General features: G+C 38.6%; 2 protein-coding genes across 4 annotated transcripts in view; one reads left to right on the forward strand and one right to left on the reverse strand.

The window, feature by feature from the left end:
* Window positions 1–872: 872 nt before the first annotated feature.
* On the reverse strand, window positions 873–20,826 carry gtpbp3 (GTP binding protein 3, mitochondrial). Of its 2 annotated transcripts, none has more exons than XM_053513213.1 (9): window positions 20,599–20,826; window positions 20,192–20,493; window positions 15,976–16,062; window positions 15,559–15,761; window positions 12,480–12,552; window positions 10,388–10,531; window positions 5,698–5,830; window positions 3,174–3,479; window positions 873–1,249 (listed from the first exon to the last, which is right to left on the reverse strand). In XM_053513213.1, exons 1-9 carry the CDS (start codon window positions 20,649–20,651, stop codon window positions 1,018–1,020), a joined length of 1,533 nt encoding a protein of 510 aa, XP_053369188.1. In that variant the 5' UTR covers window positions 20,652–20,826; the 3' UTR covers window positions 873–1,017. The 2 variants fall into 2 exon arrangements, with proteins under 2 accessions (XP_053369188.1, XP_053369187.1); XM_053513212.1 differs by having other exon boundaries at window positions 5,698–5,863; window positions 20,599–20,823.
* ano8b (anoctamin 8b) overlaps window positions 20,398–25,430 on the forward strand; it is a 48,643-nt gene continuing 43,610 nt past the window's right edge. The window contains exon 1 of one of the 2 annotated variants that reach the window (XM_053513211.1): window positions 20,398–20,480. Coding sequence is in view for 1 of the 2 variants with exons in the window: in XM_053513210.1 (XP_053369185.1) it covers window positions 23,531–23,648 (118 nt within the window). In the remaining variant the exon portion in view is untranslated. Of the gene's footprint in view, window positions 20,481–23,351; window positions 23,649–25,430 lie in introns of those variants that run through there. The other variant, XM_053513210.1, reaches the window with a different exon arrangement.

Below are 25,430 nucleotides of genomic sequence, written 5' to 3' on the forward strand. Positions count from 1 at the left end.
GAGTACTAAAGTAACAGATACGTCTTAAATCGTTGTTTAAAGATTGCCAGAGATTCAGCTGTACAGACACCTACAGTAGAGGAAGTTAATTCCACAATCTAGGTGTCAGAACAGAAGAGAGACTAGATGCATGTCTTGATCCCTGAGAGATGATGGGACCGGAGAGGATCGGAGGGAACGTGGTGCAGTGCGTGGTGTGATTAGAGCAGAGAGGTAAGCAACAGCGTTTTGAATTTGAGGCAGCTACAGGAAGCCCATGCAGGGAGCGGAGAAGTGTGGCAGAGGCAGATCTGCCAGGATGAGGTTGCAGTAGTCCGGTCTTGAAATAACAAGGCACTGAACAAGAACCTGAATGGCCTGTGAAGAAAGAAATGGGCAAATTCTTCTGATGTTGTAAAGAAGAAATCAACAGCGTGTTGGTTAGCAACAGTCACAGTCGCCTGACTTGAATCTAATGGAAAATGTTCGGTACTTATTAAAAAGCAGTTGCACACAAACCTAGAAATCATACTGATTAAAGTAAACTAAAGGCCAATGAGAAATGGGCCAAGACCCCTTAGAACCACTGCCATGACAAGCTAGTGTCTCACTACACATCATGTTTGCAGCAGGTCATCAAGGCTAAAGGGGGGCTCTACTAGGTACTGAAGATCTTTCTTATTAAGGAGCTATAAATAATTTTAATACTGTAGTATTAAAACACTTTATATTAATTTTGTTGAGCTATTTAAATAATTTTTATTTAAAATGTTTAAACTATATTTTTACAGTAAATCAAATTTTTTATGGGGCTTGAATAATTTCGGGTGTAACTGTAAGTGATGCATAATATGTTCACCTTTATTTAAAAAAATAAATAAATTCCAGTAAAATCTTAGCAAAATAGCTTTATTCATCTAAAAAACAAATCACACTGCAGATACTGCTTTAAAGAATCTGAACAGTATTTGTTACATATACAGCAGTTTAAAGTTCATCCTAAATTCATCTGACATTAAGACTATGACAGTTTCATTTTTATTTTCCAATGCAAAAATCTCTAAAAATCACGTCCAAGATCTCTTCAGTGCCAACCTTGCCAGTAATTCTACCCAAGCATACAAGGCCCAAGCGCAGTCCCTCGGCTGCCAGCGCCAGGTCCACATCTCTGTACTTATGATACTGTCTCAGGGCCTCAATGCTCTTTTGCAGGTTAGTCCGATGCCGGGTCTGAGTTAGACTTGGGCTACCGACCAGCGGATCCGCACACCTTGGTAGAAAAGGGAAAAGGGCAGGATATGACACAGGACGAGAGAGGTATTATATAAAATTTGTATGTGAAGTTTGGGAGATGGATTTCTTTAAACTGAAATTTTATACTATTGCATGAATTCGTGCATTTAATGTTATGCTGTGATGTCTGGCCCTGGGATCAACAACCTTAAAATATTTGCCTGCTAAACTCCATACGAGTCAAGCCGTGATGCACTGGGTGTTCGAAAACCTTTCCGTCGTGATCAGCATTACATTTGGGCATTTGGCAGACGCCCTTATCCGGAGTGAAATTTTTATCTCATTATACATCTGAGCAGTTAAAGGTTAAGGGCCTTGCTCAAGGGCCCAATAGGGACATCTTGGTAAACTTTGAACCTGGGACCATCCAAACCGTAGTCCAATGCCTTAACCACTGAGCTACCCCTGCATTACCCCACATTAACTTTTTTTCCGCAATTTGTTCTACATTGGCCTTTTCATAATATATGGAATTTTTATATAAAATACATAATAATATATATATATTTTTTAAATGAGATAGAATATAGAAATACAGTATATGCATAGAAAAAACTAATTTGTTTGTAGAACCGGCCATTTAAAATTCTGATTGATATTTTCAAGGCACTAAATCAGTAACTGAAATAGTGAAGACCAAATTTTTAAGATATGAATCTAAAATAAAAAGCTTGTGCTGCCAAAAAATGAGCACAAAAAAATTAACTAAAATTTATATACTAGATTATGCTAAAACTAAATTGAAAGCTTGCACATAAAGTTAAGCCATGGAATAAAATGTCATGTTTGGTGATAATTGGTATATACTGTAGAACTACTAATTCAACTTCATTTACAAATAAAAAGAAAATTACAGAATAATAAAAATTTGTAGTTTTCAAATTCAAACAGTAGTGACATGGTGCTCACTCCATGAAAAGGAATCAATTTTTTTTTTGTGCATAATAACATGAAGTATTTGGTAAAAATAAAAATAAAAAATTGGGGGAAAAAGCAGCAGCCCTAAATCAGAAAAAACATATACCTATTTGTTTAGTTGAATATGTGTTCAACCTTTACTGCCATATTTAATAGTCGTGTTCATAAATATTGGAAAAATACTTTTTTTGTTGTTGTTGTTGTTTGTTTTTTGGGTAATGTAATGAATTAAATGCTTAATATGTGAGCAAAGTCAAGACTTTCAGGGTAAATTCAAGTGGTTTGACCAAAGTATAGCATTAACCATTTGGGAATTATCATTCTGACAGAAGTTAGTTCTGGTTTCATCAGTTCATGTCCTTGAGCGTAACCAGTGGTTTGCACCTTTTCATGAAACATCCTTATTCATTTTATATAGTTGTCTTTTGACATTAGGCTTTAAGAATGGAACTTCTATCTCCTCAAGAGTGTTCTTGACTTGGCTAGAAGTTGTGAAGGATTCACTAAGACAAAATTCTGCAGTCATTCACTTTTTTTAGGAACATCCCAAAATACTTACATAGAAAGCTCTATGGACCTCATGCTCAGAACCAACTCCCGGGCTTTTATCTGCTTGTTTAATCATGGAATAATAAATTAACAGGCCACACCTGGCCATGCAACTGCTTCTCAGTCATTTTTTTCATTAATTATAAGTCACTAAAAATTGGGTTGTGTGTTTCTGAAAATGGCTGTAAGACCTGAATGGTTACTGCCGCACTGTGGACAAACCGCTTGAATTAAAGCCAAAAGTCTGGACTCTTTTTGCAAATGGCAAAGTGGGAAAAACAAACCAAAAACTGTTCCAATATTTTTGTACCATATATTCATCCATCACCGAGGTTAATCTGATATTTCAATATTTTTAATGATGTTTGCATTTTGAGCCTGTGCAATTGTAAATCTGCAAAAAACACAGGAATCTAAAAAAATGGTTCACTTACATCGTCTTAACTCTCTCATGCAACAGTTTCAAAAACTCAGCCAGTCCTTCTCTGGTGCTGCATGACAAAATACTGACTGAAGCCACAGTGACAGCATCGCTGAGGGCTCTCTGGATGAGGCGAACGTGTTCAGTAGGCAGGAGGTCACTTTTGTTCAGGATCAGGAGGCGCTGCTGTACGTGATCCTGGGTCTCTTTTGGCAACACATTGTCGAGGTAGTCATTCAGGAAACCTGGCACCATCTGAGGCTCCTGAGGAAGCTGTGTTGAGTCGACAACAACCAGTGTCAGATCTGCCTCATCCACCCTACAGACATAAAAAAAAAAAAAAACGCTTATGCTTTCTAAAAACACTTCTACCACCCTATGGATTATAGCTTCTACCGATAAGCTGACGGTATAAGATCTTAAAGATCTCCGATCCAGCTGCCATTTTATATAGTCATCAATAAAATAATTCCTATTAATTCGCATAACACTGTGCACATTACATATGGGGACCGCTGACCCAACAGCAGACTATAATAAAACTGTCCTACAAAACTTTGACATTTAAGGTAGGGGTCTCATGGTCGCTATTTGGATTTAAAACACATGCATGGACAGTTTATTTTATGGCCCTCTTTATTTGAAGGGTTCATTTGCAAAAATCTCAGTTTTCATCAATTGTCACAAATCAATCTTTTTTATTATTTACCTCAAGCAGAACATGCGTGTGTCAATGGTTATGATTTTAGTGAGTGAACCAAGTGGAAGGACAGACACACACACACACACACGCAAAAAGAGAGTGAACTGCAGGTCAGCATTTCTTCTCGCCTCCCCATGTTGGATGTCAGCAACATCAATGAGGTTTAATTGATGCACTAGCTAGTCTATAAGCATTAAACGGAAAGCTCCTGCGCTAAGTAGGGTGTATAATCCATTGTCGCACACACCAAGTAGTGCTCTTGACTAGGAGATGGGGAGCAATTTGCGATTTATTAGTTTAATTAGCGTAACTGTCTGTTGCTAACTGTCGGTCACCGGCTCTGCCAGTCGCGGTTAGTTGATTTTGAATGTAGGTCCTGCAAAAGGATATGTGTTGGCGGAGCAAAATACTTGATTTAATGGAATAACAGTAATGTCAACTATGTACAGTTAAATAGTACCTTTACAGTGTAGTGGGGACACGGGGGTATCTGTATGACTGTGTGGTGAGTTAGAATGCGTCAGATAGCAGGGCCCGGTCATCGGTTTATGCTTAGGGTTCCAGGGCAGACAGGACCGGCTCTGACCCCAGGAAATATCAATCCAGTAGGTGTGGGGTTGTTTTGATAACTCCTCTGATTTAGAATGTGGCACGTATAAAGACGTGTTATAAACGGCGATCAGTTCACTTTTTTTTTTTTTTTTTTTTTGAAGAATGCCATTTATCCGTTTTTGCAAATGAACGCTTAGTTTCTTGCGTCTACTTATTTTGCGTCAAGGTGAAAATGCTACAGCAAATGATTAAACAGTGGTGCAGGATGACGTGCTGCGTCTCGCTGAGGTGGACACTGCACAACAGAACACTTATGTTCAAGGTCAGAAGTGCAAACGACTAAGAGAGACCATTATTCTTCCGCCTCGCTAAGCACATCTTGTGCACGGTGTAAATGAAAAGTCCACCTTGGAACATGTTTAATGTGTTTATAACAGAAAACTGTAATGGGCTTAGCTACAGTATTCTGCTACTGATTTTGTTGGCTGATTGCATTAGTTCCTTATTCCTGTAAGAACGCAGTGGTTGTGTTCAAAGTGTTAGCAAAGTAACAAAGACATAAATTTTTATTTATGTGATAATAGTCAGGTCCTGCTCTTCGCTCCAAGACGAAAAAGATTTGCTGAGAAAGCTGATGTAGAAGGAGGGGAAACATGTTTAAAACTGAAATTAAACTAAAATTTTTATATATGACATATTTGCACTAGGACCGCAAACAATTCGGCTAGTTGGCAATTTATTAGATGAAAATCTAAATAGTTTTAATGGAGAACAGCAATATCATGGATGCTGAAATGTTAGAAGCTGTCTGGTTTAAGCCGAGTGTGCAGATGAAGAGTTGAGAGATGGGACTGAAGGACTAGGACGCCGCTACATCCCTCGCTTCATCTAGTTAAGAGCAAGGGCTTATTTTCACTGTTCCATCAGAGTCTAGCTGAGTAGCGGATTAGTTATACTATTAAAGTGTTAATCAAAGGAAAAATAGACCAACCTGTCAATAAAAGATGTTGCATAACAAAATGAAGACACCACTGGTAAACATTAAATATTAATTACAAGTGTTACGTCTTTTTTCTTCTATATTTATAGTTTATTGTGATGTTTGTTGTTTTTTCCCCCAAACCACTGTTTCCATTCACACTAAGGAAAAGGCAATGGGTTTGTTTCCTTCCACCGGGCATTTAAAAAAAAAAAAAAAAAGTCACTTCTTTAAAATGCTGTGGTTTAAATTAGACTTAGTGTTGTTTATATTATTCACCATTTTCCCACAAGCTGTTTTTACCTTTTCAACGCACGCTGGACGCCCTCTCGCTCCACGCTGTCATCCGTCTCCCTCAAACCAGCCGTGTCACTCAGCAGGACCGGAAAACCTCCGATGTCCAGTGGCGTCTCCACAACGTCTCTGGTGGTCCCTGCTATAGGAGACACAATGGCTGCAGGACGTTGGCCTGTAGTAAAACACATACACACACCCATACAAACACTTGAGGAGAAAACTTACAGTTCTCTATAATCCTTATAGCTATATAGATAGATAGATAGATAGATAGATAGAGTAAAGTATATATGCTATAGAGTGCGTGTATATTAGGGCTGCAACAACTAATCGATAAAATCGATAATTATCGATAATGAAATTCGTTGTCAACGAATGCGGTTATCGATTAGTTGGGCTGCTCACGTCACTAAAGACCGCGACCACAAGATGCACAAATACACACAGATACACAGCCGCTCGCGCAATGAATGTTACAGGAGCGTCTGCAGGATAAAGCGCGCGCCCCGAGTCCTCCAAGGTTTGATAGCAATTTACATTAAACGCCTCTAAGAAGACGGTAACCTGCACGCTATGCAAGACCAAGCTTTCATGGCATGTCATGCACGAACACTTAAACAGAAAACGTGTTGGTGTTACGGATGGCGAAAGGTCAGCAGGTTCGGTAAAAACTGTATCTCCATCGTGTAAAAGTTGTATAGTTTAAGTGCTTTTGTTTAAACTGTTTGCTAACTTCGGGACAGTCGCGCGCTAGATCTGTTCACGGGCTACTCGCTAGCATCACATTGCGCAATCACCTCATGAGCAATAGTGATTAGTTAAATGAGTAGCTTAATTTACACAGTGCGAATAACAGTAGAATATAACATTTAGTAAATGTTGTGGTTTTCAGCGAATGCAAATAACAGTATATTTGTGACTATTAGCTTTATGCATTTCTACAGTTTTTTTATAGTCTACTACAAAGTTAACTTGTAATTTACTGTGGTTTTACTTATGCATACATCATTTTATTATACAAAATTACATTATTTTAGCTGTTTATATCTTATTAACTGAATATATCAGTGTATTTTTTAAAGTGTGTATATATATATATATATATATATATATATATATATATAGTATATATTTATACTGTATATATTATATTTTCATTTAAGGTGTTCATTTAAAATGTCAAAATTAAAGATTATTAAACTCTATATGTGGCTTTTGCATTTTTAAAAGTTTCTTTTTATACATAAATAATACCTGATTTATGTTTTTTTAAATAGTTATAAGCAAAATATCAAATTAAAGAAGTGGTTAGGCGTTATCCGATTAATCGAAAACATAATCGACCAACTAATCGATAATCAAAATAATCGTTAGTTGCAGCCCTAGTGTATATATGTATATATATATATATATATATATATATATATATATATAAAACACACACACACACACACACACACACACACTCTATAGTATATATATTTTAGATGTATACTCCATATCAGTATTATTTTTTATTGTTTCTGCACATTTGATTAAAAGTCATTTTATCTGACATGGAAAGGCCCCATATAATCTGTTATAATAATAATAATAATAATAATATTATTATTATTATTAATATTATTATTAATAATAACAATAATGTTATATATTTTTAAACATTATGTTCCAGTATTAAAGACAAAAACAAATAGAACAAGCTCTACAAGTCCGAGCAGGACTGGAAACAATAACAGGAATAAAACTGAGAACTAATGAATGCGGGTCACTCGGGGCAGGAAACCCAGCGATAGCCACACGCCCTGCCCTGCAGCCCTCACGACTGTCATTATTGCCCTGTGTGTCAGAGAAGGAAAACACCTCAAGCATTGACAGCGATTAGATAAGCTGAGTGATTAAAGTGAGATAAAACAACACCGTGAATTATTATTATTATGATTATTATCATCATCATCCTGTACGTTAGCTTCCTATACTGTTGGCAATTTATGCTATAAAAAAGTAACAGTGTTACTTTTTCATTTTGGTTTATATCTTCCATATTTACATAGTACTTTATATCATCAAGACAGCGAAAAAATAAATGCCCAGAACTATTTGATTGTGCAGAATAACAGAACACAGTTATGAAAGTGAAAACTCTCTTTATTTCTCCATATTATCCCCTGATACACTAACGCACTTATCTCACCTATTGTTCCACTAGTGCCTGAATACCGTAGAGGTAGAACGTTTTCTCAGGACTCCAGAGGCATGCAAATGGCGTTAGTAAATGATACTGTATACGGCTCCTATAAGTTATCTGATGATTTTCCGGAGTTAGGCGTCCCATTCGCTGAATGTTCATGGGAAAGACTTCATTGGGCTCAGAGCCACCTCAGCGAGGAACGTCATTCACGGATGTACATCATTCTTTAAATTCTCTACTTATTCTTTTAAAAAGACTAACAGGATTATCACCATACTGCAACACTTTGCAAGTCTTTCTCCAAATGGCATCGTTTTTATGCCAGTTTTCTTCGACTTAAACGCCTTTAATAAAAGCATATACATTAAAATAGAATAAAATATCAAAACAGCCAACTGAAGACAAGCAGCTAGAAATACCTTATTTCTGCATGGATAAGCAGGTTTCTGGCTGCATAGGCATTTTTTTATTTATTTTTTTTTTAACTCTGATGCACTCTGGGAGCCGGTCTTGCTCATTTACAAATGTGACACAGACAGAGGAAGGAGATGTGGCCCGAGTAACAACTGCCTAGAGTTGTTATGTCTAGCGATATTTCAGACACCAATTTATCCTAATAAATCCCAAAAAGGGAACTTGGACCTACTTAATAAAACAATAGCAGGATTTCACCTCTAGTCTGAGAATCGGTCGCCTAATATATATTAGGAAACACGTTTACAAACAGATGATGCTGAACGTTTCTTCAATACGTCACAACAGGACATTCATTTCAAGACAGACAGTGACTCATTTCTATCCACCGCTGTGTTCTTTGTGGCATTTCTGCCAAATGACTAATAGATTATGAGTAATAAATACCTCTGTCAGGTTAACCTTACAACAGTGACGTGGAGCGATGTATTGAATATCCTGTAAATATCCTGACTTCACCATTAGGTAACAGTTGACTTGCTGTCTAACCTGTCAAATTAGCAAATAGACACGCATAGTTTTATGATAAAATTTTATGCACCGAATGTGCTGCCCTTAATATGACTTCTATTTGCTTTCTTCTTCTCATATCGGAATAAAGTCCGAAGCATGCCTAGAAGAAAAAAAAATTTGTCAAAGGGTGTCAAAGATTCAGACAAATTGTACGGATTAAATTCGTACAAATTTTTTTATCATAAAACTGCAAAGGGCAAGTGAAAAACTGTCCAGAATTAATTTTTATTAATTTTAGAAAAGACGTAGATAATTTCTCCAGATAATCTCTTTGTCCATGTGTCAGAAAGCGCTTCGTTTTAGGCTGAGCTGCGAGTTCAGTCCTCATTTGTCCTCATAGGGCTGCTTTCAGGGGACGAAACAGTTAAAAGATGGAACAAGATCAGAACTATGGGGAGGACGTTTTAACACCTCAAAAGTGTTGCCGGTGTCAGCAGAAGTGTATTGCCATGTGTCACGGCGGGCCATACAACCACTACGTTCACCGTCTGGGGGTCAAAGCAGCACAACAAAAGGCGGCCAGCAAGTCAGTCCAAGACTAAACTCGCTTCTTTCTCCTTTTCTTACAGACTATGTTTGAGGGAAACAGATGACAGTGAGGGATTTCCTCATAGTGTGTGTGTGTGCCTGCACAAGTCTGAGAAAGAAAAGAAAAGAAATCGCACTTGTTCTGGCACCGGTAAACCTTCTACCTCTGTCACTGTGTCAGTGCCCCGGCGCTACATAACTTTACACATGCAAGATCACAACGTTCTTGGATAGCAGTCCTTTGTGTTTAACCTGAAGTTAAGTTTTTAAGCGTTTAAGGCTTCGGCTCTTCACAATAAGCGAGCTCGGTTGATTGTCGAACTATTTTTGTGATAATGTTACAATATTGGCCCTTAAGAATCCAAATATTATATAAATGATATAATATAGAATTATTGGTATTTATAATTATATCATATAATACATATTTTTAATAATATAACTTTTTCTTGGTTTGTGATTGTTCCATACTCTCAGGCTCATACTGAAAATTAATTAGTTATTGCACGCTGCTCTTCTTTCATGCAAGTACTAAATTTTTGCTTGCACCGCAATTACAAATGAACTGATGTAACACGTTCACACCTGCACAGCAGTGACTGGGGAGACAGTAGCCTTGATCGGAAAGTGCTGATAAGACGCACCACCAACAGAAGTTTTAATATAGACAGTGCAGATAATTTTTGACTCACCCTGGTACTTCCTTCATGCCTGTGCCACAGTAGATGACCATTTGGAATTATTACTTTTTTTTCCCCTTACACTGACGAACTTGACTGGATCCTAACGTTAATCTATTGGATTTACTGTAACATACTGTATACATCTATTGGATTGTAGACAGTAAATACTGTAGCATTGTTATTCTTTCATTCTAATAACTTTTTAAACTAACAACTCCAAATGTCCAATAATGCTCAAATAAAAGTACAAAAAAAAAATTCTTACTACAACTAAAGAAACCAGGCTTATTGACAGAAGGCTTCTTACACAGCAGATTGAAAAGGCTGCTCTTGCCCGCATTGGTGGATCCTGCTATGACCACCTGTACGCCACTGCGCAGACGCTCCCCTCTCCGCTCATCAGAAAGATGCTTCTGTATTTGCACTTGCAGCTTGGATACTGCGGTGTCCACTGCATGGGTAGAAATAAAAGCATTGAATAAGCAGCTTATACATCTAGCAATGAGAAATTTTAATTTCAGGAAAAAAAAAAAATTGCACTGCCATTCACAGTGGCAAACACATATCGTTCTATTTTACTGAATTCATTTAATGTAGAAATTTGAAAACAGGTTTTGTTTGGTAATATTTTACATTTTTAGCTGGAGGCGATCAGCATTTAAATTCCCAGCGTACATGGTACGTAAAAAGCATAACACGCCGTGTACCTTACAAATTTCCCTGCCCTTACCTCTCCTTTGAACGCAACTAGCAAGTTGAATGCATATGTATTGTTCTAGACACTTGTTCTTTAAAACTAATACTAACTTGTCTTTACAACTTCAAACTTACAAAAAACTTAGACGAATAAACGTTTCTTAATGTAAGGTCAGAGTTTCGCGATTTGAGATGCAGCTCATGACAATAATCATAAAGACAGAAGCAGAAAGGCTTAAAGGCAAACAGAGCTCGTGGGTTGGAAAGTTTGATGGAAACAGTGAAAGCCGCTTTTAAACCTCCTGGGTATACAGTGTATAAGATCCGGATGCAAGTGTATGAACAATGCCTCATGCGCTAATGCCGTATCTACAAACGCATACCAAAACCAGACATCACGTAGCGACCAGGCTTCTCTGCGTTGCAGTTACGATACCCATACAGTGCATATGTTACGAACATAATACAATATTTTAAATAGTACTTGTTTCATAAATCCTAAATCTCCCACTGGGTGGCGTTAGACACTTATTGTTTCCTAAGAGTTTAAAAAGAAGGCGTTGTTGTGTAGTTAATGGTTGTTAGCTGCCTGGAGAGTTTTGATGTTCTTTAGAATAAATATATAATGCTCAAAAAATGTTAAGAAACCACTTAGTCCTGGTTTGACTTGAACGTCTGTCGTATATGTATGAACGTATGAATGCATGTATGTATGCATGTATGGGTAAAGTCAACTCGGGACTAAGTGGTTCCTTAAAGTTTTTTTTTTTACATGTTTAAAATATGAGGAAAGTGCGAGGAACGGTTAAACAAGACAAATGTATGACTACTGTATAAGCATTTTGGAGAAATACACATATACAGGCAAAATATACAATATACATATGTGGCCAAAATTTTATGAACACCTGACCATCGCACTCGTATGTGCTTTTTCAAAACTGCTTCGCTGTTGAAATCAGTTCCATTGTTCTAGGAAGGTTTGTCACTAGATTTTGGAGCATTGCTGTGGGGATTTCCATATTTAACCACAAGGTCATTACTGAGGTCAGATGAAGAGGCCTGGGGCCCATCAGCATTGAATTGCATTTAATTCAGAGAAAGGACATTCCATAAAATAAAAAACTCTGCATGATGTCACGAACTTCTCGTCTGTCGTGAATTTCAGGTTTCTTCGTATTGGACATAAATGAAAAACATAATTCGGTTGTAATTGATCCCTTCTCAGATGTCCGTAAAATTCAATACTAATGTACGCAGCTTAAATAATAACTGGACTATCACCCATTCTTATATAACGCTATCAAAAAATACGATTCAAAGCCAGTTTCCGTTCGCACTTCAGCTTCTAGCCACCTCCAGCCAAGCTGATGTCACTCAGAGGAAGGAGATGGTCTGTGACAACCTTGTTCCTTGACGCACTACAACGTCCCAAAATTCTCTCGAGAAGCACATCACATCACAACACAAACACAATGTGTCCCTGCCTAATACAGATGCAGGGGAAATGATAGCAGGTACACTGAGCACCGAGCTTTGATAGTTATTTTGTATCGCAAAGCCGCTCGGACACATTCATTTGTCAATTTCTCCAAAAGGAAACGGACATTTCAGCACTTGGACTTCAATGATCGTTCCACAACCAGTGTACGGAATGAACACTCCGGTCCAAACAGGATGTTTCCCGAGATTTGTAGACGCACCTTGATTTAAGACTCCATCCTCTATGAGCTCATCCTCGCTGAAGTCAATGAAAGCCTCCATGTGCGCTAAACACTGCAAACAAACAGAAAATATCTTTCGTTATCGTTCAAAATAAAAAGATGCATGTGATACCAACAGTGCGTAAAAATTCCAACATTCCTAAAAACATTTAAGCAAATAAATAATACATTCAACACATTTTTTAAAGTTTCTCGTTCACTTTCCCTTTCAAATTTACATCAGCTTCTGTTTCTAAGCTCTTGGTCATTGTGAGAGCCGAGAAACTGACATACTGGCAAAACAAGCTAAAGAGCTGGACCATATCCAACGGCTGGGATGTTTTTACAGACCTCCCAGGAAAGGTCTGGAACCGCGGGCGAAAAAACACACACAATCCCAAAACACAACCGTTGCCAACAACAGCACTGTTAGTTATCATTTCAGCCTGATACCAAATTTAACCCCGTACAAGCAACGTACAGAACTCTGCAAAAGTCTTGAGCCACTCCTAATTGAATATGAAGAAATTATATTGATTAAATTAAAGAAATAAGAACAAATGTTTTACTGATACAATTTAAAGACTTTATGTTTATGTAACAACCTCAGCAGCAACCTCATTTCCAACCCCTCCGCATTAAGCACCCGCTGGTTCATGCCTTAAGTTAGATGATTAATTGATTCATAGGTCACTGCGTGGCTTAACAAACAAAAAACATTTCTCTGAAACTGCTTAGGTACTGAAAATGAGAGACAAATGCAAGAAAAATACAAAAGAAAGCGTGGCTCTTTGGAAGTAAAATATGAAGTAATAAGGGATGGCTTAAGACTTTTGTAGTACAGTCTCTGAAAAACTGACAATAAGTTAAAGGGTCTGGGTTACTGATCGGAAGGTCGGGGGTTCAAGCCCAAGCATGACCAAGCTGCCACTCTTCAGCCCTTGAGCAAGGCCCTTAACCCTGTCTGCTCCAGGGGCGCTGTATCCTGGCTGACCCTGTGCCCCGACCTCAGCTTCCTAACTGGGACGTGCAAAAACATTGTTTCACTGTGCTGTACATGTGACAAATAACTGAATTTTAAAGTTCTTAACCTGCATAACAGCAAAACTAAATTGAAGTTAAATAATTGACATTTTAATGACATTTTGATTCACTATATCAGGGTTGTCAAACTGGATTAAGAAAGATCCCCCACATGCCCCTTTGTGGATCCAGTTTGTCACCCCTGTAATGTATGGACAATTCATCACACCACATCTATACTGTACAGTATGTGGTTTCCTCTATGGACACCTCAGTATACTGTAAGACTGGTGTGAATACTGGTTGTCTTCCAACTCACGTTTAGACTGGATTATCCAGCCTGACTTTGTAAATACAATAAACTATTTTATCTTGTTGGACCCTGGCTGTAATGTCTCCCAATTCGTCATCATCTAGTCCTCTGGTTAGTTTTCTTGAAAGATTAATTCCAACATATTTGACGTATATTACCCAGTATGCAGTATAATCATTTATTAATTTTAAACTAATCCACAAATCTTAATCAATGGGGTTACATGCTATTTTGACTTAAAATGATAATTTCAATAATAAAATTTTATTTATTTAATCTTATTATCACTTTTTATCTGGGGACAGAACAGATAAACCAAGCGGTCAACAATACTAATTAATATTAAGACGTCAACTTCAACCTTTAAAGAAAAAATGCCCTACAGGAGGTGATTCTTGGTTCAAAATTCTACTTCTAAATAATAATGTGATAATCTATTGAGTACCATAGCAGCTTAAATAAAAGCAATATGATCAAAGCATGTCATTTATCATTTAATCTACTAAAACATTCCGCATTTATTTCACAGTCTAATGAAAAAAATATTCAGTAGTCACATAGGCCTCAAATTTAGAACACATCTTAAAGATCAAGCCACTACACGTACTGTAGGCTGCAAAGAAATCAATCAGTAAAATTCCTGCAGGCTTTCTGCAGAACATGTGTTATGAAGTTCTTACAAAATGTTTGTATGAGACCAGTGAGCCACTCTGTCACTCAAATCACTGAGGAACGTAAGAATCTGGCAGACACCCATGGCAGGATTTCCTGCCTCATGAGCTGTGCTCCTTACCTACTGAAAAGTTCTGGATAAGATCCAAAACACAAACAGGCAGGGGATAAGGAGGAACACACACACACACACACACACACACACACACACACACACACACACACACATAAACAACGAGTTACATCCACAAAATAACCCAAACTGAATTACAAACTGAATACCATGTCTCTGCAGCTTTTGAGCCAGACCCATTCTGTCAGTACTAACAGGGTTACATAATGAAAAATAAATGTTATTTCATCTCTTTTTTTATTCTATACAAATACATGTGTACCTTTTTGCATTCTTAATGATGATTGACATGCTATTAGAGGCACTCTTCACTGTTTTAATGCATCACTGCCACCTGTTGGTGTAAGACCGACTCAGTCACGAACTCAAAATGCATTCTTGGAAAGCGCAGACTATAAGGAGTGTTCAAGCAAACTGGGACTTGTGATGGAAATTTCTCGTGAAAGAAGGTGTACAGATGATTATTATTTACAGAAGAGTTTAAGCACCGTAGAGTGACAAGACTATAAGTGGCAGTGAAAACATTTGAATGGTGAAAGAATTTTAAAGCCGTCTGTGAAGGGTGAACTTGGCTGAGGTGGGGAAGTCCACTGCAATTATTCTCATGAACATTCAGCAAGTGGAATGCATGATATTTGTCACTAAGTTATGGAAGAGATGGGAACTGGACACACAATCATTCAACAATACCACTTGCATATGTAACGCCCAAGAACTTGGAAAGCTTAACGCAAGATTACGTTAAAAATAAAAGAAAGTCTGGCTTTTTAAGGGGGGAAAAAAATAAGAAATTAGGGGTGACTCAAGACTTTTGCACGATAAAATAAAACAGAATATACTAATCTATAGAAATGCTAATTGAAATATGCAATAATGCTGTATGCATGTTTGAACATGAATCCGGACTCTGTCGTGTTGACTTCAGAAACATTACATACATGCTTAAGCTGGTGACTCCAGTCGTTGTAGAGGCGACTGAGGTCCCCTGCCATCTGCCGGAGTGCTTGTCTCCGTTGACCTTCAGTCTCTGCATGGATCAAATCCCCCAAGCCCTCTACTTCTGTCAAATCCAGCTTTCCTGCATGGAACGCACGTCGGGTAAACTCACCTGCCTCGGCAGGCCGCAGTCCAGGCAAGCTCCCTGAAGAGCAAATACAATAAAATCGAGTCAAGTTGAGAAATTGCAACATCAGCAAAGTCCGAGAGAATATCTACAAAAGATGGCAGGGACCAACTGCCATCTTGTGGTTTAAAACGTACAAGGCAAATCAGTCGTCATGGGAGTCTTGCTACCAACTGAAATCATTTCGGTGCATTAAACCCTAGAAATGTTTCAATAAAGATAATAATCATACCAAGGGCTTGTAAAACACCATTAATGACAGCAGGTCCTCCATGTATGTGAAACTCAGCACTGTCTTCTCCTGTGAAACTGTGAGGGCCTGCAGGAAAACACAAAGTACATAACACTTAGTGGTGAGAAACGGACCAAGATAAGTAAATGGTTAAGATAAACATTCCTTTATGGTCACTGCATAAGGTACATTATACAAAAGTTAGTTCCGACCGAGCAATCTGATTGGACGAGAGGCATTTATTGGATAAGAGTGGTCATAAAGGATTGTAACGGCATGGATTTAACTACATGGATCACTCCACGTCCCTAAATGTCGGTCGCAGTATGTGGCAAGAAATAAAACAAAAAAAAAATGATGGAACTGTTGAATAAAAGCAGTATCGCACTCGGGGTTGTGTTGTATTGCTGAATATAGTACGGCTTTGATGCATGTAATATTTATTAAATGATATAGCAACAATCCTGACCATGCATTTTCACATACCACCGTCACCACAAGTTTTTACAAAATAATTTTAAAAAATTAAATAAAAGAAGTAGAATAAAAATAGAAAAGGAGTTTAAGTATTCAACCATAGGATCAGAGAATACAAAAAAATACATATCAAGTATTTGGCAAATTGCAGTTTTAAATACAAGTAGTGCAGTTGGCAAAAAAATACATACAAAAGTGCAGTAAAACAAAAAAATGTGTAATACAGTGTTAGTAAGTGACACTGCTCAGTTCTCATATGGCTCTGGGGTAACAGCTGTCCTTGATTCTGAATCTGAAACGCCTACCAGAAGGCACCAGGTCAAACACATGATGTCCAGGGTGGGATAGGTCTTTCTGTTTATTTGTGGCTTTTCTGAGACAGCAAGGCGTAATAAGTCCTCCAAGGAGAGCAGTGAGCAGCTGATGATTTTCTGGGAGGTGTTAACGACCCCCAGAAGGGCCCTTCTGACTGCTACCAAGCAGCTGGTGTGCTACTATGAAATACAATACGTCAGCACGCTCTCCATGGAGCAAAGGTAGGAGGACACAGACAGCTTGTTTTCCTGAGGATCCTTAGAAAGAGCAGTTGCTACTACTGTGGTGTTAGTGGTCCAGAAGAAATCTTCAGCTATGTGTATACCCAGGAGCATAAAAAAGAGAACTGTGAGGCTCTGGTATAAGTGTAAGAAAGTGTAAAAAGAAAGAAGGGAACCAGACACAAGGCAGCCAGTTTTATCAGCTACTGTAGGTATATCAAAATAATCACATTTTGTTGCTTTGCAGGATAAAATGAAGACAGAAAGTTTTTGTTTATCCAGCTATATTTACTTAGTAAAATAACTTTTAACATCCAACATCTCCCACCTGGCAACCTCCCCCCCTCAAAAAAAATTGACTTGGAAACTCGACCCTCCCTGGATGAGGATGTCAATCCAAACTGGATGAAAGACCAGGAGGAAACTGATGAGATAGGCTTCCAAAAGGGCCTACAGCAACTCTGAAGCAGTTGCTGAAATTTATAACAAAGAGCTTATAGAACGGGGTGCATGAAAAAAAAAGTCATTCCTCGAGACTGACTGGGCTTTACAAAAACGTTTTGAAACGCGGGTGGTCAGATAAATTCGAACGTCTAGATGTGCAAAGCTTTTTGTGCAATTGAGAAGATAATTAGCTTCACCTGATTGAGTTATAGGTCATTTTTAAGAGGGGGTGCTCCTTTTCAAAAATCAATAATTCTGTTTTTTGTTTTTTCTTGTCATTTTTCTTCCTGACGTTTTATATATTTTACAGTTGCATTAAGTGGATACAGCTGGGTGAAACAAAAATTGTGTCTGTCTTCATTTCAAGCTATAAAGCAGCAAAATGTGATTATTTTTTATGGGGTGGGTATTTTCTAAACCCACTATATTGCTAAAACTGCGATGAAATCCCCTCACTGCCGGTGCTAACTCACCTCAGGGAGTGTTGAAGCCATAAAGTCAGATTTGTGTCACATTAGGGTAAAAATCAGATCTGAGTCATTTCATGCTGGTAAGGTGAAGGTGAGATCTCATTTTTGTGGCTGTCTGAATGCAGAAATCTAATGTTTTCAGATTGATCCCAGGCATTTTGTAAATAGTGCTAGATCGAATACATATGGGACTTCACATGAATCGAACAATGGTGCTTATAATGTGAATGCAGTCTAGCAGTCTGGGATCGATTGTTCAGGAAGTTCATGATCCTGAGTTGAGAAAGTCTAGTGACTATGAAGTCTATGAAAAGCATCCTCACATAGCTCTCCTGGTGCTCAGTGTGGATCAGTGCAGTCTGAAGAGACCTGTTCGCTCTGGTGTGGCCCAAGGAGGGCGGGAAACTGGTTTTAAAGTGTTAAAGGCCCAGACTCTCAAAACACTTTATAATAACCAGAGTAAGTGCGACCAGACGATAGCTTTGGAGATCACCGATTACATTTATTTTCACAATGGGAATGATGGTTTAAGACTTTCAGCAAGGTGAGATCTTTCTGAAGACCTCAGAAAACTTTTGCCAGCCCTCCTGTCACCCTATCAAGGCCGACATCTTTCCACAGGTATTGATGACATTCACATAACGCATCAAATAAGTTTGGCCAATCAAATGCATCATGAGATACATTTTAATGGCAGAATTAAAATTAAAAATGTTTTTTGTTCAAATCATGCAACCCTATCATGAGGTGCAAGAACAGGGCTAAAATGGCAATTTTTGCCTTGCTGTCATGTGTTCATTTATTCATTAATACAGTTATGTACAGTACACAACTTTGCTTAACCTTGCTGCAAAATGATGAAACCAACCAGACATTTTTTGTCATCAGAGTTGTCATGCTCCCACAACCATCAAGTAGAATTTACAGTGGTTTACAGTAGATTCAGTGGGGGGGTATCGATTCACCTACATATCTGCAATTTTTTTGTGTGGCAATTTACATTTATTTTTATTTTTTTTATTATTATATATTTTTTTTATTTGTTTGCCTTTGAGGTGGTTAAATGTTGCAGTTCCTGTATGATCCTACAGGTGTTGTGAGCTAATCTACTCAAACGTATGCAGGCAGGACAGCATTCTGTGTGGTAGAAGTGAATTAATTGCTAAGTTTGTTCAGAATTGTAAAAAAAAAAAAAAAATCTGAAAATAAAATGGCCATTAAATCAGGTTAATTATAAAATCACGATACTTAAAGAATCGCAATACCAATCAAATGCACCTACATATGATAATACGTACCATGATGCCTCCCTAGTCCTAGCTTCCCTAGATCCCTAGTTTACAGCTAACATACAGTTTGGCATGCAAGTATAAATATGAAAGAATGTAACTAACAATATGCAAGGGGCATTCAAATCAAACTGGGACCTTGTGATTGAAGGCAGAAGACGTCAAGCACAGAACAGTATACTGACTATTAGCTACAGTAAAACATTTGAACAGTGCAAATGTTTTAAAGAAGGGCATACATCTGTAAATTACAATCCTGATCGAGGAGGCTCTGAGCTCACTGCACTAGTTGCAGTGAACAATCAGCGAGTGGAACAGCTCATCCCTAAAAATCGACAGACAAATTGCCGCCCACTTGTGGACGACACACATTTGTCTGTGAGTACTGTACAGACAATCATACGCGAACACTACTCGGTTGGGAGTTATTGGTACATTCTCCATTCAGTCCTGACCTCGCTCCAAGGCATTTCCACATATTTGCTGTATTAAAGGAGTTCCTGGGAGGCTGGCGTTTCCTATGTGAAGCAAGAAGTCAGATCATGGCTCTAGCATACTGAACTTTTTTTGCCCCTTGATGGTATCCAAACAGGTGCCTTAGTGGTTAGCTCTGTTACCTTGCACCTCTAGGGTCTGGGTTCGATTCCCAGCTTGAGTCTGTGTGCACGTCCTCCCAGTGCATGATGGGTATCCTCCAGGTACTCTGGTTTCCTCCCACAGGCCAAAGGCATGCAGATTAGGCTAAATAGTGTGTGAATTAATCTAAGCACTAGTGAAACATTGGGATAAATGCACTAGTGTATCAGGGGATTATATAGAGAAATAAAGGGAGTTTTACCCTCATAACTGTGTTCTGTTATTCTGCCCAATAACGAGTCCCGGTTAGACTTGAACACCCCAGGTATTTCGTCCTGAACCTGCAGGAATGTAGCAAACGTGCTGCATGAGTCCTTAGAGGATAAGGTTTTATCCAAACTAATCAGTATGGCTGATCACGCACCTGGAAACCACAGCACTAGGCCCCGGTCCAGCAGCTCGTGAGATGTGGGGTGCGTGATGCTGCGGAGGAGCGCAGTGCGGGGGACGAGCGCGTGCTTCAGGCCGGTCAGCCCGCGCAGAGCTCCGGCTGCACCAGCTCCGCTCACGCGCACCACGGCGACTCCGCACCGACCTCTTCCGGAAGACAAAGCGAAGATCGTGTCCTCACAGCCAGGGACAGCGACAGGACTACTGCTGCTGCACAGGGGTCTGACACGGCAAGCCTGGGCAGAGACCACAGGATACCTGAGGTACACTCCTGGCCTAGGGAATTTTTATAAATTAATATTCTGTATGATGTTTATTTTTGAAGATGTTTATCATGCGGGGATTTCAATAATACATACTGCACTGTAAATCCGCACAAACCTTGTGACATTTGTACAGAGGACAATCCTCCTGCAGCAGCCGGAAAGCGTCATGGTAGGATTTATGCCATACGGCTACGGATGAGGATGCGACGTGGTAAAGATTACAATATAATAATTTCCAGGGTTACATCACTCGCAGTTACATGACGTCACTTTTCAGATTCCTTTTTTTTTACCTCTTAACACATGTAGCAGAAACTACAAAAATATATACATCCTCCAACACATACACGTGAAAGCGCGTCTTCCCGTTTAAAAATCCAATGAAGCTGCGTGTGTTTGGTTTTTCCTTAATGTCATTGGTCCGCGTCCTCATTACGTAATTCCGCAGACTCATATGATTGGTTAATAATGCCGTCAATCAAATATAATCCCGCCTCTGTGCGTCCTTATAAAGTGTCCGTGTTGACACTGCAAATGTCAATATAGATTAAAATATAAAATATTCATATAAATAAATGAAGGAACAAACAAATAAATATAATTTTTATCATTATTAACATCTATTAAAATTACTTAAATTGTCTTTTATCATCTATTTTTTTCAATCAATTTACTAGTATTTCTGTCAAATTCATACATTTAAAATCTATTGACAGTCTATTGGTTCAAGTACTGATTGTTCATTTTAGTTACTTAGAAAGTTTAAACTTACCCTGTACAATGACATATTTTTCTAAAAACCATGACTAGACCATTTTTAAATAATAATAATAATAATAATAATAATAATAATAATAATAATAATACATAAATAATGTTTTAGCAGTTTTGTCATTTTCTGGTTTGCTCATGGAAGTTAATGTCATCAGAAATTATTGACCAAATAAAATATTATTAACAGCCTACAGGAAACAGTATCCTAAATCAAGCACATGGGCAATAAAACACATGAACAATGAGCTGAGAGTACAAGATCCCAGAGCTCATTGAGCATGGTGCACCTCTCTGCAGAGGTGGTAAGGCAGGAGGATGGTGAGTAAGCAAAAATTATATGGCTTGTCTTGCTTCCTCTCAGCACTGAGGGGAGGGTTACTTTGTAGCTACAGGGGGATTGGGACAGAAATATGTATGGTCCTGTCTGTAGTTAGCAGTTTTGAGCACGGTTTTAGATTCCCCAGTCATGAGTATTGCCACATACAGCTCCTTGTCTTATTTTAGTCTTGGTCAAAATCATTACACTCAGCACACACACACTCTTGTGCCCATAGTGTTTTTAGTATAGCAGATGTATAATATTAATCATTTTTAAACATAATTTTTGCAACTTATTCTACGCTGAGATCTTAGACAATCTGACTTACATTTGAGTCAGGCACAGTTTTTTATTTCATTTCTTTGCACTGATGAATAAAGCATACAGCTCTTGATCCTTCGTCACAGCCAGCGTCTAATTAGTGCCACCATTTTACAGAATGCACCTGCTGAGAAAAATGACTCACAAGTTTTAGTATTTAGTTATGAAATGATGCAAATGCTTCCTGATTAGATTAAAAGGGCCAAAAGAGGTCGAATGTACACAAACAAAACACTGCAGTGCAATTCCACAGGGACTGGTAAAATGATTGGCTCTGCATTTATAGTCTATGTCAAAATACTAACTGCATTATTTAATGTTCCTGTGTGGGGGTAAGAAAGGAGAAATTTGAGAAACTTGGCTTTAGCTCTCCTTCTCTCTCTCTCTATGTATTATAAATATGAGAATATCTGATACTTTTAGCACTGTATGGACAGTTTACTGGTCCCCACAAGACTGCTTTTATAATAATAATAATAATAATAATAATATTTATAATAACAATAATATTTATAATAATAATAATAATAATAATAATAATAATAATATTTATAATAACAATAATATTTATAATAATAATAAAAAAAATAATAATAATAGTTCATACAACCCACTTATCCAGGGTTGTGGAGGCACTGGGAGCCTATAGCACCAGACAGGGTATGCCAATGTATTGCAGGCACAGGTGCTAAATAATGAGCCACCATGCTGACATAATAACATATAATAATAATAATATTAATAATGGCAGCATGGTGGCTTAGTAGTTAGCACTGTCACCTCCAAGATCAAACTTCAATGTTCTTCTCATGCTTTTTGGGTTTCCTCTGGGTACTCTGGTTTTCTCCCACCATCCAAAAACATGCCGATGAGGCTAATTCTCAAATTGCCCGTAATGTGTGTGTGTGTGTGTGTGTGTGCGCGCGAGTGCGTGTGTGCGAGTGCGTGCGTGTGTGTGCCCGTCGATGAATTGGCACCATGTCCAGGATGTAACCCACGTGCCCTAAGTCTTCTGGGATGGGCTCCAGACCCTGTGACTCAGTATACACAATAAAAAGATATAGACAATGAGATAATAATAATAATAATAATAATAATAATAATAATAATGTTATTAATGGTATCAACAAAAACTAAAACAAAAAGACAGAAAATGTTTTTAAGGTGATAATAATAATAATAATAATAATTATTATTATTATTAATATTATTATTATTTGTTTCCAGAAAACATTTGTGTCCCTTTGGTGTTTAAGGTTAAGGTGTAGACAGAGTTAATTAGCTGCATAAAAAAAATTTGTGAATTGAAGATCCTCGAAAGGATAGGAAGACAAAAACGAGCGCGCGCGCGTGTGTGTGTGTGTGAGAGAGAGAGAGAGAGAGAGGCGATGTGTCACTTCTCTTCTTTGTCCCTCCTCCATAGTAAACCCTGTGCTGATCGGTAAGCGGTGGATCCGCACACACAAAACCCCGTCTACAAAGCAAGATGACCCACAAGCTTGCCTTCACGCGCCGTTTCATGTAACCCCCGTTAACCGGCACTCGGTGCATGCTCGTCCAGCCTAGGACACCGCATGCCCTCCCCTCTCCTCTGGAATAAAAAGCCCTAGCAGTCAGTCCGTGCTTCAGCAGCATGCCCGACAGTAACGGCGCCGATCCCGACGGCTCGCGCCACCGCCACCGCGCGCAGGCAGAAGCAGAAAAGCCGGAGCAAAGCGCCTCGTGCCAGCCGACGTCGTCTGGCGTTTTGGGTGAGTTTTTTGTTTTGTTTTTCGCCTTGCACGTAGAGTAAGAGAGGAAGAAACTTGAAGCGCGAGAGCCAGTAGAGGGAAAGGCGCGCGCTCGGGACAGGTGGATGATGTGACGGGAGAACGTCATGAGGCGCGCGCGGAACGAACAATGCGCCTCTGCTTTTGTGTCTCTGAAGTGCACGAGGAGCTCGCGAGACCAAGTGGACTGCTGCAGGCGGCTCAGGCCTGGAAGGTCATGCGCTGTATTGGATGTCAACATTAGGCTAAATTCAGCGTTATGACAGGCAGCGCTCGCTCCGTGCAGCGGGCCACGAGATGCATAGCCCACATTCTGTTCAGGCTTTGTGCTGTTTATGGATCGTGCGGGCTCGTGCATGTTTCCTTGATGTTTCTGTGGAAAAAGCAACCAGCTGATGTCACGCGCGTTTTTTTATCTTTAAGCACTGTACATGCCTGTGCACGGTCTAGGTGTCCTGCAGCAATTTTTTGTTTTTGTCTTTGTGGGTTGATACTTCAGCGGTTTTTGTTTACCCTCTGTTCGGGCCCGCATCCTGCACTCATTCTAATGCGGCGTAGTGTGATGCATCAGCTGCAAGACATCAAATGTGTGAATTTTATGTGTGTGTATTGCAACTGTTTATAGAGGGTACCTTGCATGCAGCGCAGTTTTTTGAGCAGTCAGCAGGACACATTGTACACTGTGAACAAGACAATCAGTTCACCCCATTAAAGGGTCCATATGCAACTCTGATGTCATCCTTTTGGTATCTTCCGTCACTGCTACAAGTTAAGTTTACCATGTTAAAGGGTCCATATGGAACTCTGGCAATGTTTGATATCATCATTTATGTAGTCGCCATCTCTGCTACAGTTTGAGTTTACCATCTTAAAGGGTCCATATAGAACTCTGGTGATGGTTGATGTTGTAGTATCTTCCATTACCGCTACAGTTTGAGTTTACCATATTAAAAGGGTCCATATGGAACTCTGGCAGTGTTTGAGGTCATCAATACAATTTGAGTTTAGTTAGTGTTTTGATACAGCAATGGCATAGCTTCCAGTATGTCAACATCTGATGTTAGCTTAACTGGCTCGAACTCTTTTTTTTTTCCTTTGGTAATTTCGTGCTTATAATTTGTGATAAGTTTATAAATTGATTTCAGACAGTGTGACTGCTGATCAATCCCTGATATATCTATCTGATATCACCCAAGGTATCCTTTCAAGGTTTCTTCCTATTGTCATCTCAGGGAGTTTTTCTCCGCCACCATTGCCCTCGGCTTGCTCATAAGGGACAAACTGATAATTATGATTTATACATATATCCTCACATTTTTTATTTTGTAAAGCTGATTTAAGACAATGACCATTGATAAAGTGCTATATAAATAAAACTGAATTGAATTGAATTGAATTTGTTCACTAGAATATTCATTTGTATAAATCCATGCAAAAAGGACTGAGCTAGGTTTTTTAGTATACCGCTGTTTTTTCTGTAAATTGTTCTTAATAACCCAAGTATTTATTAGCAGTCTTAAGTTTCCTGGATATTGTTTAAAAATTCAAATAGCCTTGAGCCCCTCCTGATTACTTTATATTAAATTACATGATGTAGATAAAATTAAAGATATTGGAGCAAATGTTTTACTGCGACAGGCTACAAAGGGCCTACACTTTGTTTATGTAACAACTTTAGCAGCAACCTCATTTCCCATCTTGTCTCAACAAGTCATCATTCAGTATCACCATTGTATTAATCATTTGTCATCGTCTGCACCTGGT

Source organism: Clarias gariepinus, chromosome 15, assembly GCF_024256425.1.
Source record: "Clarias gariepinus isolate MV-2021 ecotype Netherlands chromosome 15, CGAR_prim_01v2, whole genome shotgun sequence".
Lineage (NCBI taxonomy): Eukaryota > Metazoa > Chordata > Actinopteri > Siluriformes > Clariidae > Clarias > Clarias gariepinus.

Coding starts and splice junctions, on each gene's coding strand:
- gtpbp3 (XM_053513212.1), bottom strand. CDS start 20,651: ATGACGCTTTCCGGCTGCTGCAGGAGGATTGTCCTCTGTACAAATGTC. Junction 12,553..15,558: donor GGAGTCACCAGCTTAAGCAT/GTATGTAATGTT, acceptor GTTTGTTTGCAG/TGTTTAGCGCACATGGAGGC. Junction 5,864..10,387: donor CAGCCTTTTCAATCTGCTGT/GTAAGAAGCCTT, acceptor GTTTTACTACAG/GCCAACGTCCTGCAGCCATT.